The 19,561-nt window shown below is 33.0% G+C and overlaps 2 protein-coding genes across 5 annotated transcripts in view; one reads left to right on the forward strand and one right to left on the reverse strand.

Moving 5' to 3' along the window:
• The window catches only part of LOC134721236 (neural cell adhesion molecule 2-like), a 75,352-nt gene that overhangs the window by 27,201 nt on the left and 28,590 nt on the right, over positions 1–19,561 (reverse strand). For all 4 annotated transcript variants that reach the window (XM_063584058.1, XM_063584059.1, XM_063584060.1 and 1 more), the window contains exons 4-15: positions 18,272–18,412; positions 16,899–17,030; positions 16,050–16,162; positions 9,484–9,646; positions 8,374–8,522; positions 7,877–8,042; positions 6,922–7,124; positions 6,201–6,306; positions 5,315–5,464; positions 2,282–2,416; positions 1,845–1,972; positions 845–1,055 (exon numbers count right to left, since the gene is read on the reverse strand). In XM_063584058.1, the coding sequence (XP_063440128.1) occupies positions 845–1,055; positions 1,845–1,972; positions 2,282–2,416; positions 5,315–5,464; positions 6,201–6,306; positions 6,922–7,124; positions 7,877–8,042; positions 8,374–8,522; positions 9,484–9,646; positions 16,050–16,162; positions 16,899–17,030; positions 18,272–18,412 (1,797 nt within the window). The remainder of the gene's footprint in view (positions 1–844; positions 1,056–1,844; positions 1,973–2,281; positions 2,417–5,314; positions 5,465–6,200; positions 6,307–6,921; positions 7,125–7,876; positions 8,043–8,373; positions 8,523–9,483; positions 9,647–16,049; positions 16,163–16,898; positions 17,031–18,271; positions 18,413–19,561) is intronic.
• LOC134722234 (uncharacterized) lies at positions 10,212–14,539 on the forward strand. The gene is made up of 2 exons (XM_063585845.1): positions 10,212–11,685; positions 13,546–14,539. Exon 1 carries the CDS (start codon positions 10,212–10,214, stop codon positions 11,670–11,672), a length of 1,461 nt encoding a protein of 486 aa, XP_063441915.1. The 3' UTR covers positions 11,673–11,685; positions 13,546–14,539.

Here is a 19,561-nt window from a genome sequence, read left to right on the forward strand (position 1 = left end):
TTTTGCAATAATTTTCAAAGCATGCCTAATAGACTTGATCCTAATAATTATCATTCAGATTCTGTCACAAAATTTGGTTTTAAAAGACACTATTTGAGTGTTTGTTTGGTATAAATCTGAGAGAGAATATTTCAAATTAGATAATTTCCATATGGCATCTAAGGTAAATTGGATTAATGATAAAATATATAGGTAAGGACAAAAACTGAGATGCTTCTTTAATTTAAGCTGACACAATGACTTGTCACCTAAAGGAAACAGTGACCCAGTTCGCCCATTTATTGCATCCGAAATCAGCATATAGCAAAAGTAAAATCTGGTAAAGGAAATTATAATTATCAAGCATATAAGTTACTTCATAAGGAATATGTTTTGTTTCCATGTAAAATATTTTGCCCTTTCCTTACAGAAGTTGTCACTAGTCATACTTCTTTGTTAGCACAAAGGCGTTTGTATTTTTATTTTAATCCTTGTTAAAATCTATCTGTATGCAATATTGTGGCATGTTATATAACTGTCAAACCTACAGTTTTATATTACAAAACCCCAAGGAATCTTTTTTTAAATCAATAAAATTAATTTTACTCTCAGGAAGATGTAAATAATAAAAAGAAGTTGACAGATTACCTATATTTTTAAAAATGACAAGATTTTTGTTTAATTGAATTAATAATCAATGCCTAAACCTTTTATATAATATTAAACACAAAATTAGGTTCAGAGACAAAAATTACAAGTCGATTGAAAACCTTCATATCAATTTTTTTTGCCTTACTGAAAATCTCAAATCAGCATTGATAATTGTGAATTGTAAAATCAAGCATAGTAACTAATCCGATCTTACCTTTTCTAGTAACAAAGATAAATGACCTTGCATCTGAAGTCCCTTTGTTGTTAACCGCTGTCACTTCAACTTCGTAATAGGTGGATGGTCTCAAACTATTTATTTGGTATGCTGTTGCTGCTCCATCGACTTTAATGGGTCCTATCCATCCTGACAACAACTGCTTTTTCTGGAATTCACCGCTGGCAGACTTGTTTGGAAATACTTCCACCTACATTTAAATATTAAAATCTTAAGATGATCTGCATAACATAACAAGAGTAAAAGTTTCTTACGTCATTGAAGTTTAAGATTCTAGACATCTTTCATAATTTTTGTACTTTTTTATATGAATCTGTCAAGAAAGGGATGAAAAAATGTTGGAAAAAAATCAATATTTAATAAGACAAAAAAACTTCTAAATGTCCAGCAACAAATATTACATTCATATTCAGGCTGTTTTCTGCTCTTTGGTTGTGTTGTTGTCTCTTTGACACATCCCCCGTTTCCAATCTTAGTTCTATTAAATATGTTACTTATGACACATTAATCTGACCAAAATGCTTTTTCTTCTTTTGCTCACTATCCATTTGTTAGTGAAATTTTGTTTAATTATTTGGGGAAAACTGTGTATTTGTTTGAGTTAGATTTATAAATTTATGTGTTGGTATAAACTGTAAATGTGTTCTTTAACCATATATTTGCCTGTGAAAAATATATATTTGTCTGTTATAATAAAACTGTATACTGTAACCCAACAAATTTTCAAGCAAGCAATTTATTTTTCACTACTTTTGTAAGTAAAAAAATAAAGCGAAAATCAATCACTGTAAATATGTAAAAATAGATTCTATTCTTATTTGACTACATCAAGTAGTTTGAAAGTCTAGTAAACTTTAGTGGATAGTTGTCGCACTGACAATCAACCCACATCTCCTTATTTTTATTAAGTACTTCTTACATAATTCCTCTGGACATAGATCATTTTGATGAAGTACATTAGATTTAGGTTAGGACTTACCTGAGCATATTTGACATAGACACTTGAGATGGGATATCCCCCATTATTCGGCGTATTCCACTGTAAATCGAATTTGAGGGGGTAGTCACCATATGGTTTAGAACTCACAACGATTGGATAAGGCTTTCCTACAAAATAGTAATAATTAACATTTACAAATCACATATATTTATAATGTAAACAAAGGTTTTATAACTAGATCATCATAAACCAATGAATTGTTGAAATAGATAGATTGATTGTTGGTTGCTTAATGTCCAGTTGAAATAGAGATATGTCTCCCTTGTGTGTAATTTCCATGGTATCATTCAAATGTTGAAATATATTTAAAGACTATAGGTTGTCAAAATGACATGAAGAGGCTTAGGTATTAGTCAACACACTTAGTGGAGAAAAGGTAATTAAGTGTTTTATTATTAACATATTTTACAACTTACTTGCTGCAGGAGTTTTGGAAGGCAAACTGTATTCTGGACTAAGTCCAACTTCATTCCTAGCGTACACTTTTACATTGTAAGAAGTAGCAGGTGTAAGACTATCCAATACAATTTCGATCTTTGAATCCATAGTACCTGAAAAACATAGATAGATAGATAGATAGATAGATACTATATTCTCTAAAAACTAAATACAAGTTTACAGAGAAACATACATCATTTTCCATGTTCAATGGACCATGAAATTGGGTAAAAAATCTAATTTGGCATTAAAATTAGAAAGATCATACCATATGGAACATGTGTACTAAATTTCAAGTTGTTTGGTCTTAAACTTCATTAAAAACTACCTTGACCAAAAATTAACCTGAAACTCCCACTTTCATTTTCTATGTTTAGTGGACCATGAAATTGGGATCAAAAGTCTAATTTGGCTTTAAAATTAGAAGGATCATATCATAAGCAACAAGTGTACTAAGTTTCAAGTTGATTGGACTTCAGCTTCATCAAAAACTACCTTGACCAAAAAATTTAACCTGAAGCAGGACGAACGAATGGATGAATGAATAGAGGCACAGACCAGAAAACATAATGCCCCTCTTCTATCGTAGGTGGGGCATAAAAAAAATATAAACAGCCAATGAGTATTGGATCAACTTCTAAAATAGAACAAAGCAAATGGTTCAACTTGTTACAGAGCAGAAACAAAATTAAAAGGTCTCTAAACAGAACAAACAAAAGAGTCAACTTCTAAACAAACAACCTAAAGGTGAACTTTTAAACAGAACAACCTGACGGTCAACTTTTTAACAGAACAACCTAAAGGTCAACTTCTAAATAGAACAACCTAAAGGTCAACTTCTAAACAGTACAACCTGAAGGTCAACTTCTAAATAGAACACACTAAAGTTCAAATTCTATACAGAACAACCTAAAGGTCAAATTCTAAACAGAACAACCAAAAGTCAACTTCTAAATAGAACAACCAAAAGTCAACTTCTAAACAGAACAACCAAAAGTCAACTTCTAAATAGAACAACCTAAAGGTCAAATTCTAAACAGAACAACCTAAAGGTTAACTTTTAAACAGTAAAACCTAAAGGTCAATAAAAAAAACAATCAAATGGGTCGACTTCTATACAGAACAACCTAAAAGTCAACTTCTAAACAAAACAACATATAGGTTTTGCTTAGAAAAATGTGAGAGAATTGTATTCTCAACAGACAGAGGAAAACCAGAACATAAGCTCCCATCTTTGTCAGCTGGGGCCTTGTTGATATACCCATAAGGGTCTATTTCTAAACAGCACAGAAAAAAAGGTTAAAGTTGTAAGAAGAACTTCCAAAAGAGAAGGTCAACTTGCAAAGAGAACAGCCAAAAAGAGTAGAATGTCTACTTGTAAACAGAACACCAAAAAGCATATCAATTAGCTAATTATTTTACTCTATTTTCAAAAAATACATACAGTCGACTCATTAGTTATCTGGAAGTCGGCCAGACTGAAGAAACATTTCTAGATACCTTAAGTTCGACTCAAACGAAAACTGGAAGTTTGTCAGACCAAGGGACACAACTCTTGCTTAGCCTGATAAAGCTGAAAGCTAAAATAAATCCTGATGAATATGGGTAGGGGATCGATATTCTGGTCTCAGATCAATGTATCTCTATGTTATGGTCCTTTTGTCTCTTATTTCTTTCTTTGTACAGTTACAATTTTTCACAGTGGTTTTTAGCTTGAGAGTAATTTCTGATTGATCTAAGCGTGGTTTAAAGTTGACAAAATTGTTTTTTTCTAGTAAACAAGCGATATATTTTTTTTTTTTTCAATATTTAGAATTCTTTCATTTTTTTTTTCAATCTTTTTCTGCAAGAGAAAATACAAAACGTTTTTGAGTTGATCACCAAATGAAAGTCTTAACCCCTTTTTTATACACAACCAAGCTAACAAGCGTATGATTACTGTTTATTTTTTTTTAAAACATTTTGAATAATTGTTCATAAACTATAACCATGTATCACTAATTATTCATCATAATCTTAGGTTAACACTCATAGAAAAAGAATGTCATCAATTAATACAGTGGTCAGTACCGGAACTTTACTTACACTTGTATTGTCAGATTATCTCTTCAATCCATTTAAATCCCTGATGTTATGTTTTGACATAAGTGTATAAGTTGGAGACAAATGACGAATTTTGAATGCTTTTCTTAATCTTTGGACCGTAAATTTAGTTCAAGTCAACCTTAGTTTCGACTCATCAGGAGTCGATATACATACATTTATACGAAACAAAGTTTCATACAATGGGCAAAACTTAAGACTCATCCAAAATTTTGAGTCAACCGAGTTCGAGACAACCAGAGTTCTTCTTCCAATTACAGTTCATACCACCATCTGGTGTATTATCGAACTGATAACTGTATATCAAACATATTATTGGCCAACATGCAGTAGAACATCCACAGAACTGAAAACACTCAGAATGGCATAATAAGATTAAGCTTTGGCCATATATCAAGAAACTTTATCTTGTAGTTGCTTAGAAAAGAGAGAAATGTGATCCCGACAGACAGAGATAAACCAGAACATTAGCTCCCATCTTTGTCAGCAGGGGCCTTGGTGGCAGAGTGGTCTAAGTAGTAGAACTACTGTATCACTAGCCTGTCAACACTGAGGTTTTTGATTTACCTTGCACATTGCAGGTGCGCTGGATCTTATTTGACTAGGATTGTCAGTGTTCCTACCTCTATTCTAGGGAATTCAGTGTATACAAAAGATTTTTGATAAGTCTATACTCTAATGATTAATAATAGCTTGACAACTGTGCATACTCTGGTAATTGTTGTAGCTTGTTTACCTATAAAATATCTTTGATTTTTGATGTTTTTGAGTTGCTTTCTCATCAATGTATATCCAGCGTTTTCTTATTCAGTCGCTATTTTTTTTTTTTAATTTTTAAGTGCACCCCTGAAACAAGGCTATATTTCTATGTTTAAATCCTATATGAATAATATTAACTTTATACATACCAACTCTCACTTTCTTAGGTTGGGCATTTGAATACTGAACTTCTATCTCCTGCACAGGTGGCCCATTAAAGGTTTTTGGAATGTTTACATCAAAAGTGATAGATATTGGAGTTACTTCCTTCAACTGTGCGCTAGGACTTGGTGGTGGATCTGTTAAAAAAAAACCAATAATACACTAAATGAACATGCATTCTGAGAGTATTTCATGGCAAAAGTGTGGAAAATTTATTATTTAAGTGAATTTACTAAGTTCATGGACCATAACTCTGGACAAAATCATCAGCACAGAACAAAATTCTGACTTGATCTGTCATGATATTTTGTTAATAAACACTTTAAATATGGATGAACTTGCTCACTACTGTTCTTCCAAAATTAAACATATCAAATGGACGAAGCACCAAAATTACACACACCAAAAGAAAACACATTTTTTTCGAGAGAAAACCCCCGAAATATCCAGACGCCAAAATATCCCAATTTACTGTATATCAAGGACCATGACTACTGAACAGTAAAATTGAAAAATCTTTAATATTAAAATTATCCTGAAATTTGTCATTAGTATCAGCATATCAAATTTTCAAAACAATTGGTTGAACAGTTCTTGAGTTATTACATGAACAGATTAATACCATATTTCACCAATTTAATAATTGGGTTTTTTTTCCTTCAGAAAACCCAGTTAAAAATGCTATCGGACAGCCATTTTTTTCATGAAACCATGACAAAAACAAATTCATTAAAAAAGCTTGCTTCATATCACATCAATATATTTCTGGCAGAGATGACAATGAAATTAAATCTCATCAATGATTAGAACCTTACAAAATAAAGTGAAATCTATCCAATGACCTAAGAGACAATTTAACAACTAAAATATTACCTGCTCTCTGTAAAGTGAAATTTTTTGTACTTTCTCCAATGGCATTTCCAGCTTTGCAAGTGTAAGTTCCAAACACAATTCCTTCATTTGAGAAATCTACACTGACCTAAAACAAATCAATTGCAACTAGTCAAAGATAAGTTCTGAAATAAACAATCACAGACTTTCATAATAAATAATTTAAAAGAACTAAATTTTGTTAAAGTAAGTGGTCACAACATTTTAATTCACAACCCCATAGACCTCTGACCCAAAATAGCCGCGTCACTGCTATCCTGGCTGTGGGGCTGGACATCTCATGGTTATTTCTGTCTCATTGAAGTTTACCCAATATCTATTATTTTCGTTTACTGTGGATTTTCGTGAGTACCAATTTTCGTGGTTTGAGGAAAATTGACATTTTCGTGGATTTTTAATTTCGTGGTTTTGGCAAAGTCTACACTCATTCCTTTAGAAAATTTGTTTTTTGTTGAACATTTTAGTTCGTGGTTCTCCTGTACGAAAATCCATGAACATTGGTATCCATGAATATTAATGAATCCACAGTATTTCAATTCAAATAATTAATGCTATTTTTTATGTATTAAACTGTCTGAGAGGATTTGTTTTCCTAAGTTACTACTTCTTGTTGAAAAAAAACCCCAAAAATCAGATTTAAAGTATAACACCTTATTTTTTAAACACCTATTTTTTTAAATTAGCATAATACCCAACCACTTACTGTTAAAGTGCTTTCTGTATCTTCCCCAATTGTAACAGATCTAAGAGAGTAGTACTGATCCCCTGCATTAATTGTCTGTCCCTCCTTATTCATCCATGTTATGGCTGCATTAGGGACACCAGTAGCAATACACTTAATATTTGTGCTTTGTCCACCCCAACTGTACATAACATCTTTCATTACTTTTGAGAAGTTAGGTTTGTCTGAAAAATTTCAACATATACAAATTAAATAATCATCAATGATCAATACACAGTGTTATAACTTTCATTTAAACAACCTTTGAAAGCATGCCCACATATTCCATGGCTCAACATTGTCACTGGGCAAACATAATTTGCAGATCTACATTATTTGTCCTAAATATCTACAAAGTTTCATAAAATTCAGTTATTTGGTTTGACAGATGTGTTGCAGTGATCAGACTGCAGTAGTTTATTTAGGCGATTTTAAGTTCAAAGAGAAATAACTCTAAGGAAATAATTGAACCATAATTTCAGGTCGATTTGCACATCTACATTATGTGTTCTTATTATCTACAAAATTTCAAGAAATTCTGTTGTGTGGTTAGAGGACTGACAGACAGATAGACTGATGGTTCAAAAAATTATAGTCTACAGAACTTTGTTCCGTGTGGTGTTATTTTACTTTAAATAATTTCTTCATAAGGCTTAATTTTTGGTGTGTTGGAACCAATTTTACAAAGCATCCATGTTGTCGATAGAATCTTAGTGCACTCTGACTTCCTCTGACAATAGACACCTGCCACCACAAAATAGACAAGAGTGATAAAGTGGTATTAAACACCAACTATCATTCAAACAGAAATTACTACAAACATTGTACACTTAAATGACAAAAAGTGATTGGAGTACATGCATTGTTCACTGAAATAACGTAGAAATTGAGTACATACATTGTATACCAAAATAACACATAGAAAATGAGTACATACATTGAACGCTTAAATAACCAGACTTTTCTACTGATTTGGCTTCATTTGTTGCTTTGCATATATAAAACCCAGCATCACTGGACTTCAAGTTGCTAATCTGTAAACTTCCTTCAACTTCCATACGATCGTCTCTAGTCACTTGAGATGCAACAATGTCTGAGTTGTCCTGGTAACAAAAAAAAAGTATTTTCAAATTTAAGATTATTAGAATTCTCAAATTGCATTAGAAAATTAAGTCATTCTGTTTAGAAGAGCAAGAAAATTGTGTGATTCATTTATTTTTGTAATTCAACTTTAATAGTATGAGCATTGAGCAAACAGGAAGTTGTTGTTTGACAGATCTGAAAATGGCTCACACTTTACAATTAATGAATCGTTTTTCAGAAAAAAAAATATCTTTCTTATTCTTCTCACAACCAAAATTGCAGATAGTAAGATCTTAAAATATAGTTTCTGCAGAATTTAGTATCATTTTGCCTAGCGATTTTAATACTTACAATTTGTGAACCATCAGTAATTTCTACTGAGGTGCCCTCTTTCATCCAAGTGATCTTTGGAATTGGTTCTCCATATGCTGTACATTTAATTGTTGCAGAAGTACCTTCATCCCCTGTTGCATTGTCCAACTTGTTAATTTGTGGTGGAACTGAAAGTTATTTAAAAAATAAATTTATCATGTAGATTTTGTATATTGTCAAGTTGCTGCCCAAATATGAAGTGATTCTGTTCAGTAGTACCTGAGAATTGTGTTATAAAATATTTGTGCAATGAACAAGGTGAAAGCAATATAGCCAAAATATCCAATTCCTTAAGGTACCCCATTCTGATTAATTTTTTTTTCAGAAAAAAAAACCCACATCTTTCCGATTTCTACATAACCATTGATAGCCACACTAGTACAATGTACATACTATGTAAAGATTTATCTTACAACTATGCTAGATAAAAATGACCTTTTATTGTTAATTTGTGTGTCACTTGGACTCTTTTGGAGAGTTGTATCATTGACAATCATACCACATCTTCCTATTTTTATATATAACATGTGATATTCTCATATCAAGTTTTTTGGTGTGTTTACTTTGAGGGTAAAAGATTCATGTATCAATCCACTGATATGTAGAAATCATTTTTCCTGGCCTGTTGTACATGTTGACTCATTGTCAATCATATCACATCTTCTCATTTATATATATAAATATTTTAAAGAGAATGCCTCTAATGCCCTTTAAATAAACGGTATTAAAATTCATAACCATGTTCAAGATAGAAACATGGTTCAAAAGACAACATCTAGAAACCTAAGTTTTGCCAAAATAACAGTTCATAGATGGCTACTGTGACCATGCAATTTTGTACCATGACATTTGACTTAGCGAAATCAAAACCAACGTGGTACATTGGCAAAAATATTGCTTATGGCTCAAAAGACTCTATCCAGGAACTGCATAAGAAGCTCTGATCCATTTTTCATATCATTTGGCAGATTAAACTTCCTCACTACTAATCAGTGTAAACATACGCTTTACAAAAATTTTGTCTGATTTGTCTTGTACAGCAAGACCAATTTAAACATTATATTTTACAAACTCATACAAAATTTCTACCTAAAACAGTGAGGGCTGCATCCTTTTCATCAGACTTGTCAGTACTTCGAGCAACACACTTGTAAGTCCCAGCATCATCTTTAATGACTTTTTTTATAATCAATACTCCGTTATCTCTTGATAAATTGTAGCGTTCTCCAGTTAACTCAAGTGTTATGCTATTCTGTAAAAGTTTAAAAAACCTCTCATGCATAAATATGAACATAATATTATCAAATACAACAAAACAAACATCCTTTAAATGAAAAACAGCAGGTCCGAGACCACAATTGTCGTCCCTTGATTTTATATCATATATATTTTTACTTACCAGTCAAGGAATATACATAAGGATTATCTCCCTTACAACGTTCTCATAACTCGCAACACCTGGATGATTTCAAACATCTATCTAACATTGATCATCCGGGTGAATGCCTCCTCAGTTTATCTTTCGGCGGCAACAAAATAAGACGTTCTCACTTTGAGACTTTCTATTATAGTCTCCTCGTTGCAATTTTTATTTATGTACGTTTAATATTATCGTCCGCTAATATTGGACGATGGCTGAAGAATATAGACACTCACTGACTGACGCAAATGCTGAAAATTTAGATTCAGATAGTGCAGGTGAAACGCCAACGGGTGATTTTCTCGTGAAAAAAATGGCGAGGACAACAAAAGACGCTTCTTCAAAGAAAAAGAAAGGTGTGTGAAAGACGGCTGAACTTGAGAATAAGTTAAACAGTATGGAAGACAGGTTTGATAAGAAAATGGATATGTTATTTGCTGTTATGAACAAGTCATGTTCTTCTATAGGTAGTTCGACTGTTGCACAGGTTTCTCAATCTGGAAGTTCAGATAACGTCCCAAGTACAGGGGAGCGTAGACCGGTAATTTCTTTGAATGCAAATCTTGATGAGGACTTGGGAAGTCCTAGAATTATCAGAAATATTGATTTTGACAATAGGTCAAAAATTTCTCTTCATATAGACAGTCGTGAAAAGGCTGATTTACTTGGTTTATGTTCATCAGAGGATGAATATTCTCGTGGCCTCAGTAGTCCTGTTTATTCTCAGGCTGGCAATAAATCTAGAAATGTTGAAAGATTTAGTCAATATCTACAAACTCAACCTACTATTAGTAACAATGTTGAAAGTCAGTCAAATCAGAGACAAACAAGTAACATTGATAATAATAACAATAAAACTGTAGACAAGCAGTCAGATAATTTAAATTTATTGTCTAAACTTTTCAAGGAAGATATTCCTTCAGAATCTTCTGATAATTCTGGTGGCTTGATCATTGATGAGGCACAGGTTAGAATTCTAGAACGTTCCTGGAGAACTAAAAATCCAGAGAAACTTACAGCTTATAAAGATGAATACCGTAGTTGTTTTCCGGTTAATGATAAATCTAAAAGCTTTTTGCAAGTACCCAGTTTGGATGATTTATTAGAACCAATGATAAGAACTGTTCATGGTACAAATAGTGTTAAGTCATGGGACAAACATAAGCAGTTGGTTACTCAACCTTTAAAACAGATAGAGAATCTAGCCTATCAAGGGCAGGTGGCTTCACCTATGGGTATTATATCAGTGTTGTATATGCAACAAACATTAGGAACCTTATTAGAGAGGGTTGAAAATGAAAATGTTAGTGATGAAACTTGTCAAATGGTGAAGGACTTGTTTGCAATTTCGACAAAGTCTCTTGATCAGGTAGGACGCACAGGTGCGTTTAACCATATGATACGCAGGAAGGCTGCAGCTACTGAGTCTGGTTTAAATAACTTGAAAGATATACAGGCTAAAGTTTTGTATTTACCTCTTTCGAATGAAGGTGTATTTGGTAAAGGTTTGGAAGACAAACTTGAGAAACGTAAAGAACAACGTGAGCAACTAGACGATCTGTTACCAGAGTATAAGAACAATAATAAGAGAAAGTTTGAATCTACTCAGGTGCGTCAAGATTGGCAAAATAAAGCTCCTAGATATAGTTCTAACAATAGTTATACTCATGTTAATTATAACAATGCTAATTCAGCTGATAAACGTTCAGGTTTTAGTTATAATAAATCTTCTGTGAGATCTGCTCCTAGGAAGTTCCAGAAAGACAATAAAGCTGATGACTTTGGGAAAAAAGATGAAGAAAAGAAAGCAGGTGGCAACTGGAATTCTTTTCGGATCCCAAAGAAAAACAGTAGCTGACTCAGAGTTAAAGGTAATAATTTATCAGAATCAGGCCGAGATACCAGTTGGGGGTCGTCTAAGATTTTTTTCGAGACAATTGGTAAAAAATAACAGACGATCAATGGGTCTTGTCAATAATAGCAGAGGGTTCTAGAAATGCTATTTTGGACAGGCATACGGAAAACCTCTGTGTCTTTAAAAGACTCGGATATTTTAATCCAAGAAATAAAGACTATAATAGGAAAAGATGCTATAGAACCTGTTCGCCAGCAAGATGCAGCAACAGGTTTCTACAGTACGTTTTTTCTAGTCCCCAAAAAGAACGGGACAATGAGACCAGTAATAAATCTCATACCCCTCAACAGGTATCTCAAGAAATACATTTCAAAATGGACACTTTCCTAAATTCACTAGGTTTTCTCATCAACAGAGAAAAATCAAGTCTAGTGCCAACTCAAAACTTGATATACTTAGGGGGGCAGTTTCATTTGGACAAGGGACTTGTTTGCCCAACTCAGGAAAGAATAGACAAATTGAATATGGCAATACTAATTCTTTCATCAGGGAATGCAGTGTCAGCATTTCACTTCCTACAATTACTAGGCATAATGGCATCTTGCATAGAGTTAATTCCGAATGCACGCTTGTTCATGAGACCGGTTCAACTACATCTCCTCTCATTTTGGAGACCAAGTTGTCAGGATCTTTCCATAAAGATACCAGTTACACCACATCTGAAATCACATCTCATTCAGCAAACACGCTGAGAGGCCAATATTTTCAACTGGCTCAAACTTCTGTAACCATAACGACAGATGCTTCGAAAACCGGGTATGGGGGTTTTATGAACAATCAAATTTTTCAAGGGGAATGGTCAGAAATGCAGAGCAAGAAACATATAAATTCCCTAGAATTGGAAGCAGTGTTTTTAACGCTGAAACACTTCCTAAATCAGTTAAAAGGTCAATATGTTCTGATAAGATCGGACAATACCACAGTGGTCCAATATATAATCAAACAAGTGGGGACAAAATCGCCCACTTTTTGCTACCAAACATGGGATTTATGGAATCTTGCAATTCAAAACAATATTCGAATGAAGGCTGCTCATATAACAGGAAAATTGAACATTTTAGCAGACCAACTCAGTCGAACCAAAATTCAACATACAGAATGGTCTCTGAACAAACTTGTGGTTCAGAATCTATTTCAAATTTGGGGAACTCCTCTCATAGATTTATTTGCCTCAATAGACAATCGTCAGACAGAAATTTTTTGTTCATGGATCCCACATCAGAAAGCCTTAGCTCTGGATGCTTTGACAATTTCATGGGAGAGAATGTATGCCTATGCTTATCCCCCAATTTATCTGATCCCAAAAGTCTTGCACAACTTTTCAAGCTGACTGCATGGCTTCTATCAACGAACGGTTTACAACAGAAGGCTTTTCTAAAGGGGTTAGAGAGTTACTCTCCGCCTCATGGCGAAAGGGTACTCAAAAAGATTACTGCTAAAAATTCAGAAGGTTCAATAGCTGGTGTAGTACAAGGAAAATTGATCCCTTTAAAATATCTTTAAGTCAGATAGCTGATTTTTTATCATATTTATTTGATAGTGGTTTGCTATACAGAACAATTGCAAGGTATCGCTCAATGTTGTCCACGGTATTACCTCCAATAGATAATTTCCAAATTGGACAACATCCTAAAATAATTAGATTGATTAAAGGTGTTTTCAATACAAGACCTCCAGTTGCAAAACTATTACCTGAATGGGATTTGCATGTAGTATTAAGAATGTTAGAAAATAGTCCTTTTGACAATGTTAAACAAATGACTTTAAAAGATTTGACTTTAAAAACTGTATTCTTAACTGCCATTACTACTTTCAGGAGATGTAGCGATCTGCAGGCACTAAGAACGGATAAAGGCTCCATGAGAATACAGACTAAAGGAATTACGTTTATAAGACATGGCCTAGCCAAACAGGATAGGGAGAAACATTTTGGAGAAAAAATTTTCGTACCTACATACACTGAGAATACCTCTTTAGATCCACGGAAAAGTCTGTTGTAATATTTAGATAAAACAAAATCGTTGCGTAAAAAATTACAACAGGACCAAAGAGGGAAATTATTTTTTAGCTTTATGTGAACCTCACAAATCAGTTACCTCTCAGACAATTTCACATTGGATTGTTCAAATTATTAAACAGGCTTATTCTGATTCTGAATATCCAGGGAAAGGTAAAATACATGCGCATTCTACAAGAGCTATTGACCCAACTTGGGCATTCTTTAAAGGAGCATCTATCAATTCGATCTTAGAATCTGCAGATTGGAGTTCAGAATCTACCTTTAGTAGATTTTATTTGCGTGAATTAGATGTAAATGTGTTACAGAAAATAGACTAAGTTGATATTTTCGGCGAGTTGCACAGTATGTTTTTGTTATTCATTAAAATGTTAGTGGTGGAAGCATTTTAAATGGTGGAAGTATTTTATATGTTTTTAAATATGAACATGAACTACATTTCAACTTATGATGAAGTTTGAAATGACAAAGAATCACAGAGAAGTTTTTCTGTTATTAGATGTGTACATGTGTTGTAGAAAGTCTCTTCAGGTGAGATAATTTATTTATAACACTCCTCCTAAGGTTCAGACTGCTTTGAAATCAGTAGTAATCCTTATGTATATTCCTTGACTGGTAAGTAAAAATATATATGATATAAAATTGAGAATTTGTTATCAAGTTCTAATTTTATGAATTATTTTTACTTACCAGTCAAGGCTCCCACCACCTCCCCAGTTATAAATAATTTTCGGTAAAAGGGAATATTTTGTTCCCGCCGATAAACTGAGGAGGCATTCACCCGGATGATCAATGTTAGAAAGATGTTTGAAATCATCCAGGTGTTGCGAGTTATGAGAACGTTGTAAGGGAGATAATCCTTATGTATATTCCTTGACTGGTAAGTAAAAATAATTCATAAAATTAGAACTTGATAACAAATTCTCAATTTTCGTTTTTCACGAATATAGTCCCTAGCGTTAACAGTGGGTTACTTGCCATTTATTTTTATACCCCATCCAAATTTATTTCTCCATGTTTAATGCATCAAATTGTAAGTAGGGGGGTGAAATTACACTGTAAATAAATTTGGGTCCAGAATTTTACAGGAAAGTAGTGATTTGGTCCAGCTGAAAAAGGTTAAAAATTAGCACTTCAGAAGCTGTCAAAAGATTTCAAGACACTATAAATACAAAATTGTCCATATTTTGAGTTAGAGCCGATGAAGTTTTCTATAATTTTTATATGATTTGTCCAAAAAGTAGTATAACACACTGTAAAAAAATTCATTGAGAAAGCGCAGGTGGGATTTTTATATTTTCATTTATGTTCTAAAAGAAATGCACTACGAATTAATTGTGGTCTCGGACCAGCATTGACAAGTATACCATCATACATCAGACTTTAACTGTTTTGGTGGATACTTCTGCTTTGGAATGTACGTGATTTGACAGCTGTCAAGGAACTAACAGATTGTCTAGTAGGCTTTTGTTATTATTTTTTTTATCACCCTTGGTTTTTCATACAAGAGATATACTAAAATTTAATACCCTGCCTTGCTCATCTGTTTTTAAGTCATTGTCTGAGAACCAGAAAATTTATTTGTCAAGACCTTAAATAAATAAGTAAACTCTAAAATAAAAAAATCTATATAACAAGTAAAGTAAAACAGACACCATTACATACTTTGTAAGTATCTTATAAAATTATCCTCTCAACTGAATTTAAAATTCAATTTGACTGATACTTTTCAAAAGCTATCTTTATACATGAAAATAGAAACATTTTTCCCCTACTTCTTCCTTAAGGGATATATACAAATTTTGCACATAACTTTCAGCTTGATGATTATGGATAGATGCTAGGAAGAGCATATCCCCTTACTCAGACACATTATTCTGACGCTGTTGAAGTCATATAACTTAGTGAGTTAATACCCCCTGCTTACACATCAATAACCTCTAGAAACAAGATTGTGAACGAATGCCCCAATCTCTCTATCATTTTCTATGTTCATGGGACCATGAAAGTAGGGTCTTAACTCTTATTTGACATTAAAATTAGAAAGATCATATCATAAGGAACATGTGTACTAAGTTTCAAGTTGTTCAGACTTCAACTTTTTCAAAAACTACCTTGGCTAAAAATTTTAACCTGAAGCGGGCAGACGCATGAACAAACAGACGCACAAACCAGAAAACATAATGGCTGTGTGCTATCGTTTAGGGCATAAAAAAATCTTTTTTAAATGAATGAACACATTGAACACACTTATATAAATAGGTACCAGGAAGACAGAGTAATAAAATCACTAAGCCACTTACAAAATACCAATAATATTTAGGTGCTGGTTTGGCAGTAGCGACACACTCAAATCTTGCAGCCTCTCCCACTGAAACACTCTGAGCTGTTGGTGGTTTAACTATCTCTGGTGGTACTATCAAAATAATAAAATATCAATCAATGAAAGTACTTATAGAATATTGTGTAAATAGACAGATTTGGGATGTACGTACCGATGGACAAGGGTCTTACTTAATGCCCCTCCACTATGGTGGAGACATACAAAAAATCTTATTACAAATTTTCTGTCAGAATGTGAGCATGCAATAATGAACACACAAAATTGGGAATCAACATTTTGTTTTGTTTTCAAAAGATTGTTTAATTAATCTAAACAATGAAGTTTGTTGTTGGTTTTCTTTAATGAGGAACCCTTGAAAATCTACAAGTATCTTACTTTTATTCTGAAATAACTATGATGACATGAATACAATGTCATGAATGATTCACATAATGAGATTTTAATTACAAATCTTGTGATTCTTAAAAGCTTTCAATTTCAACGCAAGTTTAACAATAAAAACTTGAACATTTAGTACCATGAATTTATGCAGATGAGTTCTATGAGGGTCAGCATGGGGTTCTTCATTTCAGTATTATTTAATTGCTAAAACCATATTTACCCTATTCTTAAAACAAATTGCCTGATATTCTCTCTTTTTTTTTATATTTTAGCATCCCACTATTCTATATTCTTTATATTATTTGCTCTATATTAGGGTCTTTTTGCCCCTTATTCTCTATACTGTAAACTCCACTCAGAACCTCTTCTGAATGAAGGCCCTTTTATTTCAAAACTATCCCTTTAACTCTCAAATTGCATCATTTACCTGTTACTGTAACAACTATTGACACCATCATGAAGTTGCCAACTCCAATCACTGCACATTTATATGTTCCATCATCTGTTCTGTTGATATTTGGAATCTCAAGATAACCAGGGCTAATCACATATCTGTCATCTGAAAGAAGGAAAATAATATCATATCATACCAATAACTATTTATGATCTTATATAAAACAAGATGTTTGGGAAAGACACTAAGACACGAAGGTCACCGTTACACATAAACAAACAAAAACCACTGAACTACAGGACTTGGGACAGACACAAACATACAGAATGTTGCAGGGTTAAACATGTAAGCAGGCTCCATAACTCTTCCCCTTAACCTTGGATAGTGTTTATAACAGTACAACATAAGAACAAACTATAACTAGAGGCTCTTAAGAGCCTGAGTAGCTCACCTTGGTTTATGTGCATATTAAACAAAGGAAATAGATGGATTCATGAGAAAATTGTGTTTTGGTGATAGTGATGTGTTTGTAGATCATAAATTACTGATCATTCTTGCTACTTGCAATTTTTTCTATCTGTAATGAACTTGGCCCTTTAGTTACAGAGGAAAACATTTTGTAAAAATTTAATGGTCATGTTGACTTATTTGTAGATCTTAATTTGCTGAACATTATTGCTGTTTACAGTTTATCTCTATCTATAAAATTAGATAGATATTTACTAGATAAACAAGTTAACCCCTTGTAAGATTTGCTTTAAATGCTTCGGTTTCAGAGTTATAATCCAAAATCAACATTTAACCTTATGTTCTATTTTTAGCCATGGTTGCCATCTTGGATGGTTGGCTGGGTCACCTTAAACATTTTTTAAACAAAATACCATAATAATGATTTTGGCTAAGTTTGGATAAATTTGGTCTAGTAGTTTCAGAGGAGAAGATTTTTGTAAAAGAAAACAAAAAGTTATGAAAAATTGGTAAAAAATTACTATGAAGGGCAATAACTCCTTATGGAGTCAACTGACAATTTTGATCATGTTGACTTATTTGTAGATCTTACTTTGCTGAACATTATTGTTGCTTACAGTTTATCTCTATCTATAATAATTTTCAAGATTATAACTGAAAAACGGACAAAATTTCCTTAAAATTATCAATCGAGTGGCAGCATTAACTAACGAATGACGGACGCCAAGTGATGAGAAAAGCTCACTTGGCCCTTTGTCTTTGCTTGAAGAGGGCTATTAATTGCTCAGACTATACTGATATTTTTCATTAAATGCTAATTGCTGAAAATGATGCGTGGTCAAATTGGTCAGCACACATTGTACAAATTTTAACAATTCCCAGAACTGCATAGGCAATTATGCAAAATTGGTGCAGTTGGATAAACTACTATATCTTACGGGATGCTTCTATTTTAACATTATTGCGATCCATCCAGCTAACAGTAACTTGTCCTTGTGGTGCACATTTAATGCGAGCAGACCCTCCTTCAGGAAACAGCTGAGTTCTTGGAGCTTGTTCCTCTGTTATAACCAAAGGCACTGAAAAAAAATATGTGTTTTTCTATCATTATTACTTATAAATATTGCTTCATACACTAGGTTTTGTGAATGGTGATGGTCACTCCTTTTCAGGATTTTAAAGTGACTTCCCACTGGTAGCCAAACAAGGAGAGAACAAATAAGTTTGACACAATCACACCTATTATGTTTTAAGAGCCTATTTTATGACTTATGTTATTGTACAATTTCCTTGCCTTGTAGTACATGTATAAATAAATTGAACAATGTACTGTGGCCATTTATTCATTATTTTTAGTGGGATACCACTTTTTGTAGATTTCGTTGGTATTGATGAACCACAAGTTTCAATGTTCAACAAACTATAAATTCTTTAAAAAATTGTATGCAGACTTGGGCAAATACAAGAAATAAAATATTTATATATATTTTTTTTAATTTCCTTCATCCATGAATATTTGTACTAACAAAAATAAAAGATTCTTCACCAAATCTGGAATCTCTTTGATAAAGTCCAATATGGAATCCTAAGGCAGAGAAACTTGCCCTTTTTGCTTGATGTGGTAAGTCATAAAACTTTCGAGCATGATTTTTGTACTCAGACTCAAGAATCAACCAATCAAAATGCTGGATTTCATGTTTCGAGCATGATTTTTGTGCTCCGAGCACCGAGCAAAGATTTATGACTTCAACCCCTGACATCTAGGTTTTCAAAAATTAAAGATCTTTTTTCCATATCTTCTCAGAATTAGTTCAAGGAAGTGAGTAGGCGAAGAGTTCACAAAAAACTTTGCTAAATAAATTGGGAATGTGTCCATTGGATATAGATCATGCCCCTGCTTGCATAACATATAAAGTTATACTTTGTACTTGTTGGGTTTTATAAATATTTTGATATCATATGAGCATCACTAATGAGTCTTATGTAGACGAAACGTACATCTGGCATGCTAAATTATAATCCTGGTACCTTTGATAATTATTTACACCACTGGGTCTATGCCACTGTTGGATTGACGTTTCGTCCCAAGGGTATCGCCAGCCCAGTAGTCAACATTTCGGTGTTGACATGAATATAAAAATGTAGTCATTTTTATAAATTTCCTGTTTACAAAAGGATTTTCTTATCCCAGCATAGATTAAATTGGCACAATCTTAAGAATTTTGGAT

The sequence above is a fragment of the Mytilus trossulus genome, chromosome 6 (genome assembly GCF_036588685.1).
Source record: "Mytilus trossulus isolate FHL-02 chromosome 6, PNRI_Mtr1.1.1.hap1, whole genome shotgun sequence".
NCBI lineage: Eukaryota > Metazoa > Mollusca > Bivalvia > Mytilida > Mytilidae > Mytilus > Mytilus trossulus.

Bases quoted from the DNA above. Each gene is read 5' to 3' on its own strand.
- LOC134722234 (XM_063585845.1), top strand. From the start codon at position 10,212: ATGGAAGACAGGTTTGATAAGAAAATGGATATGTTATTTGCTGTTATG.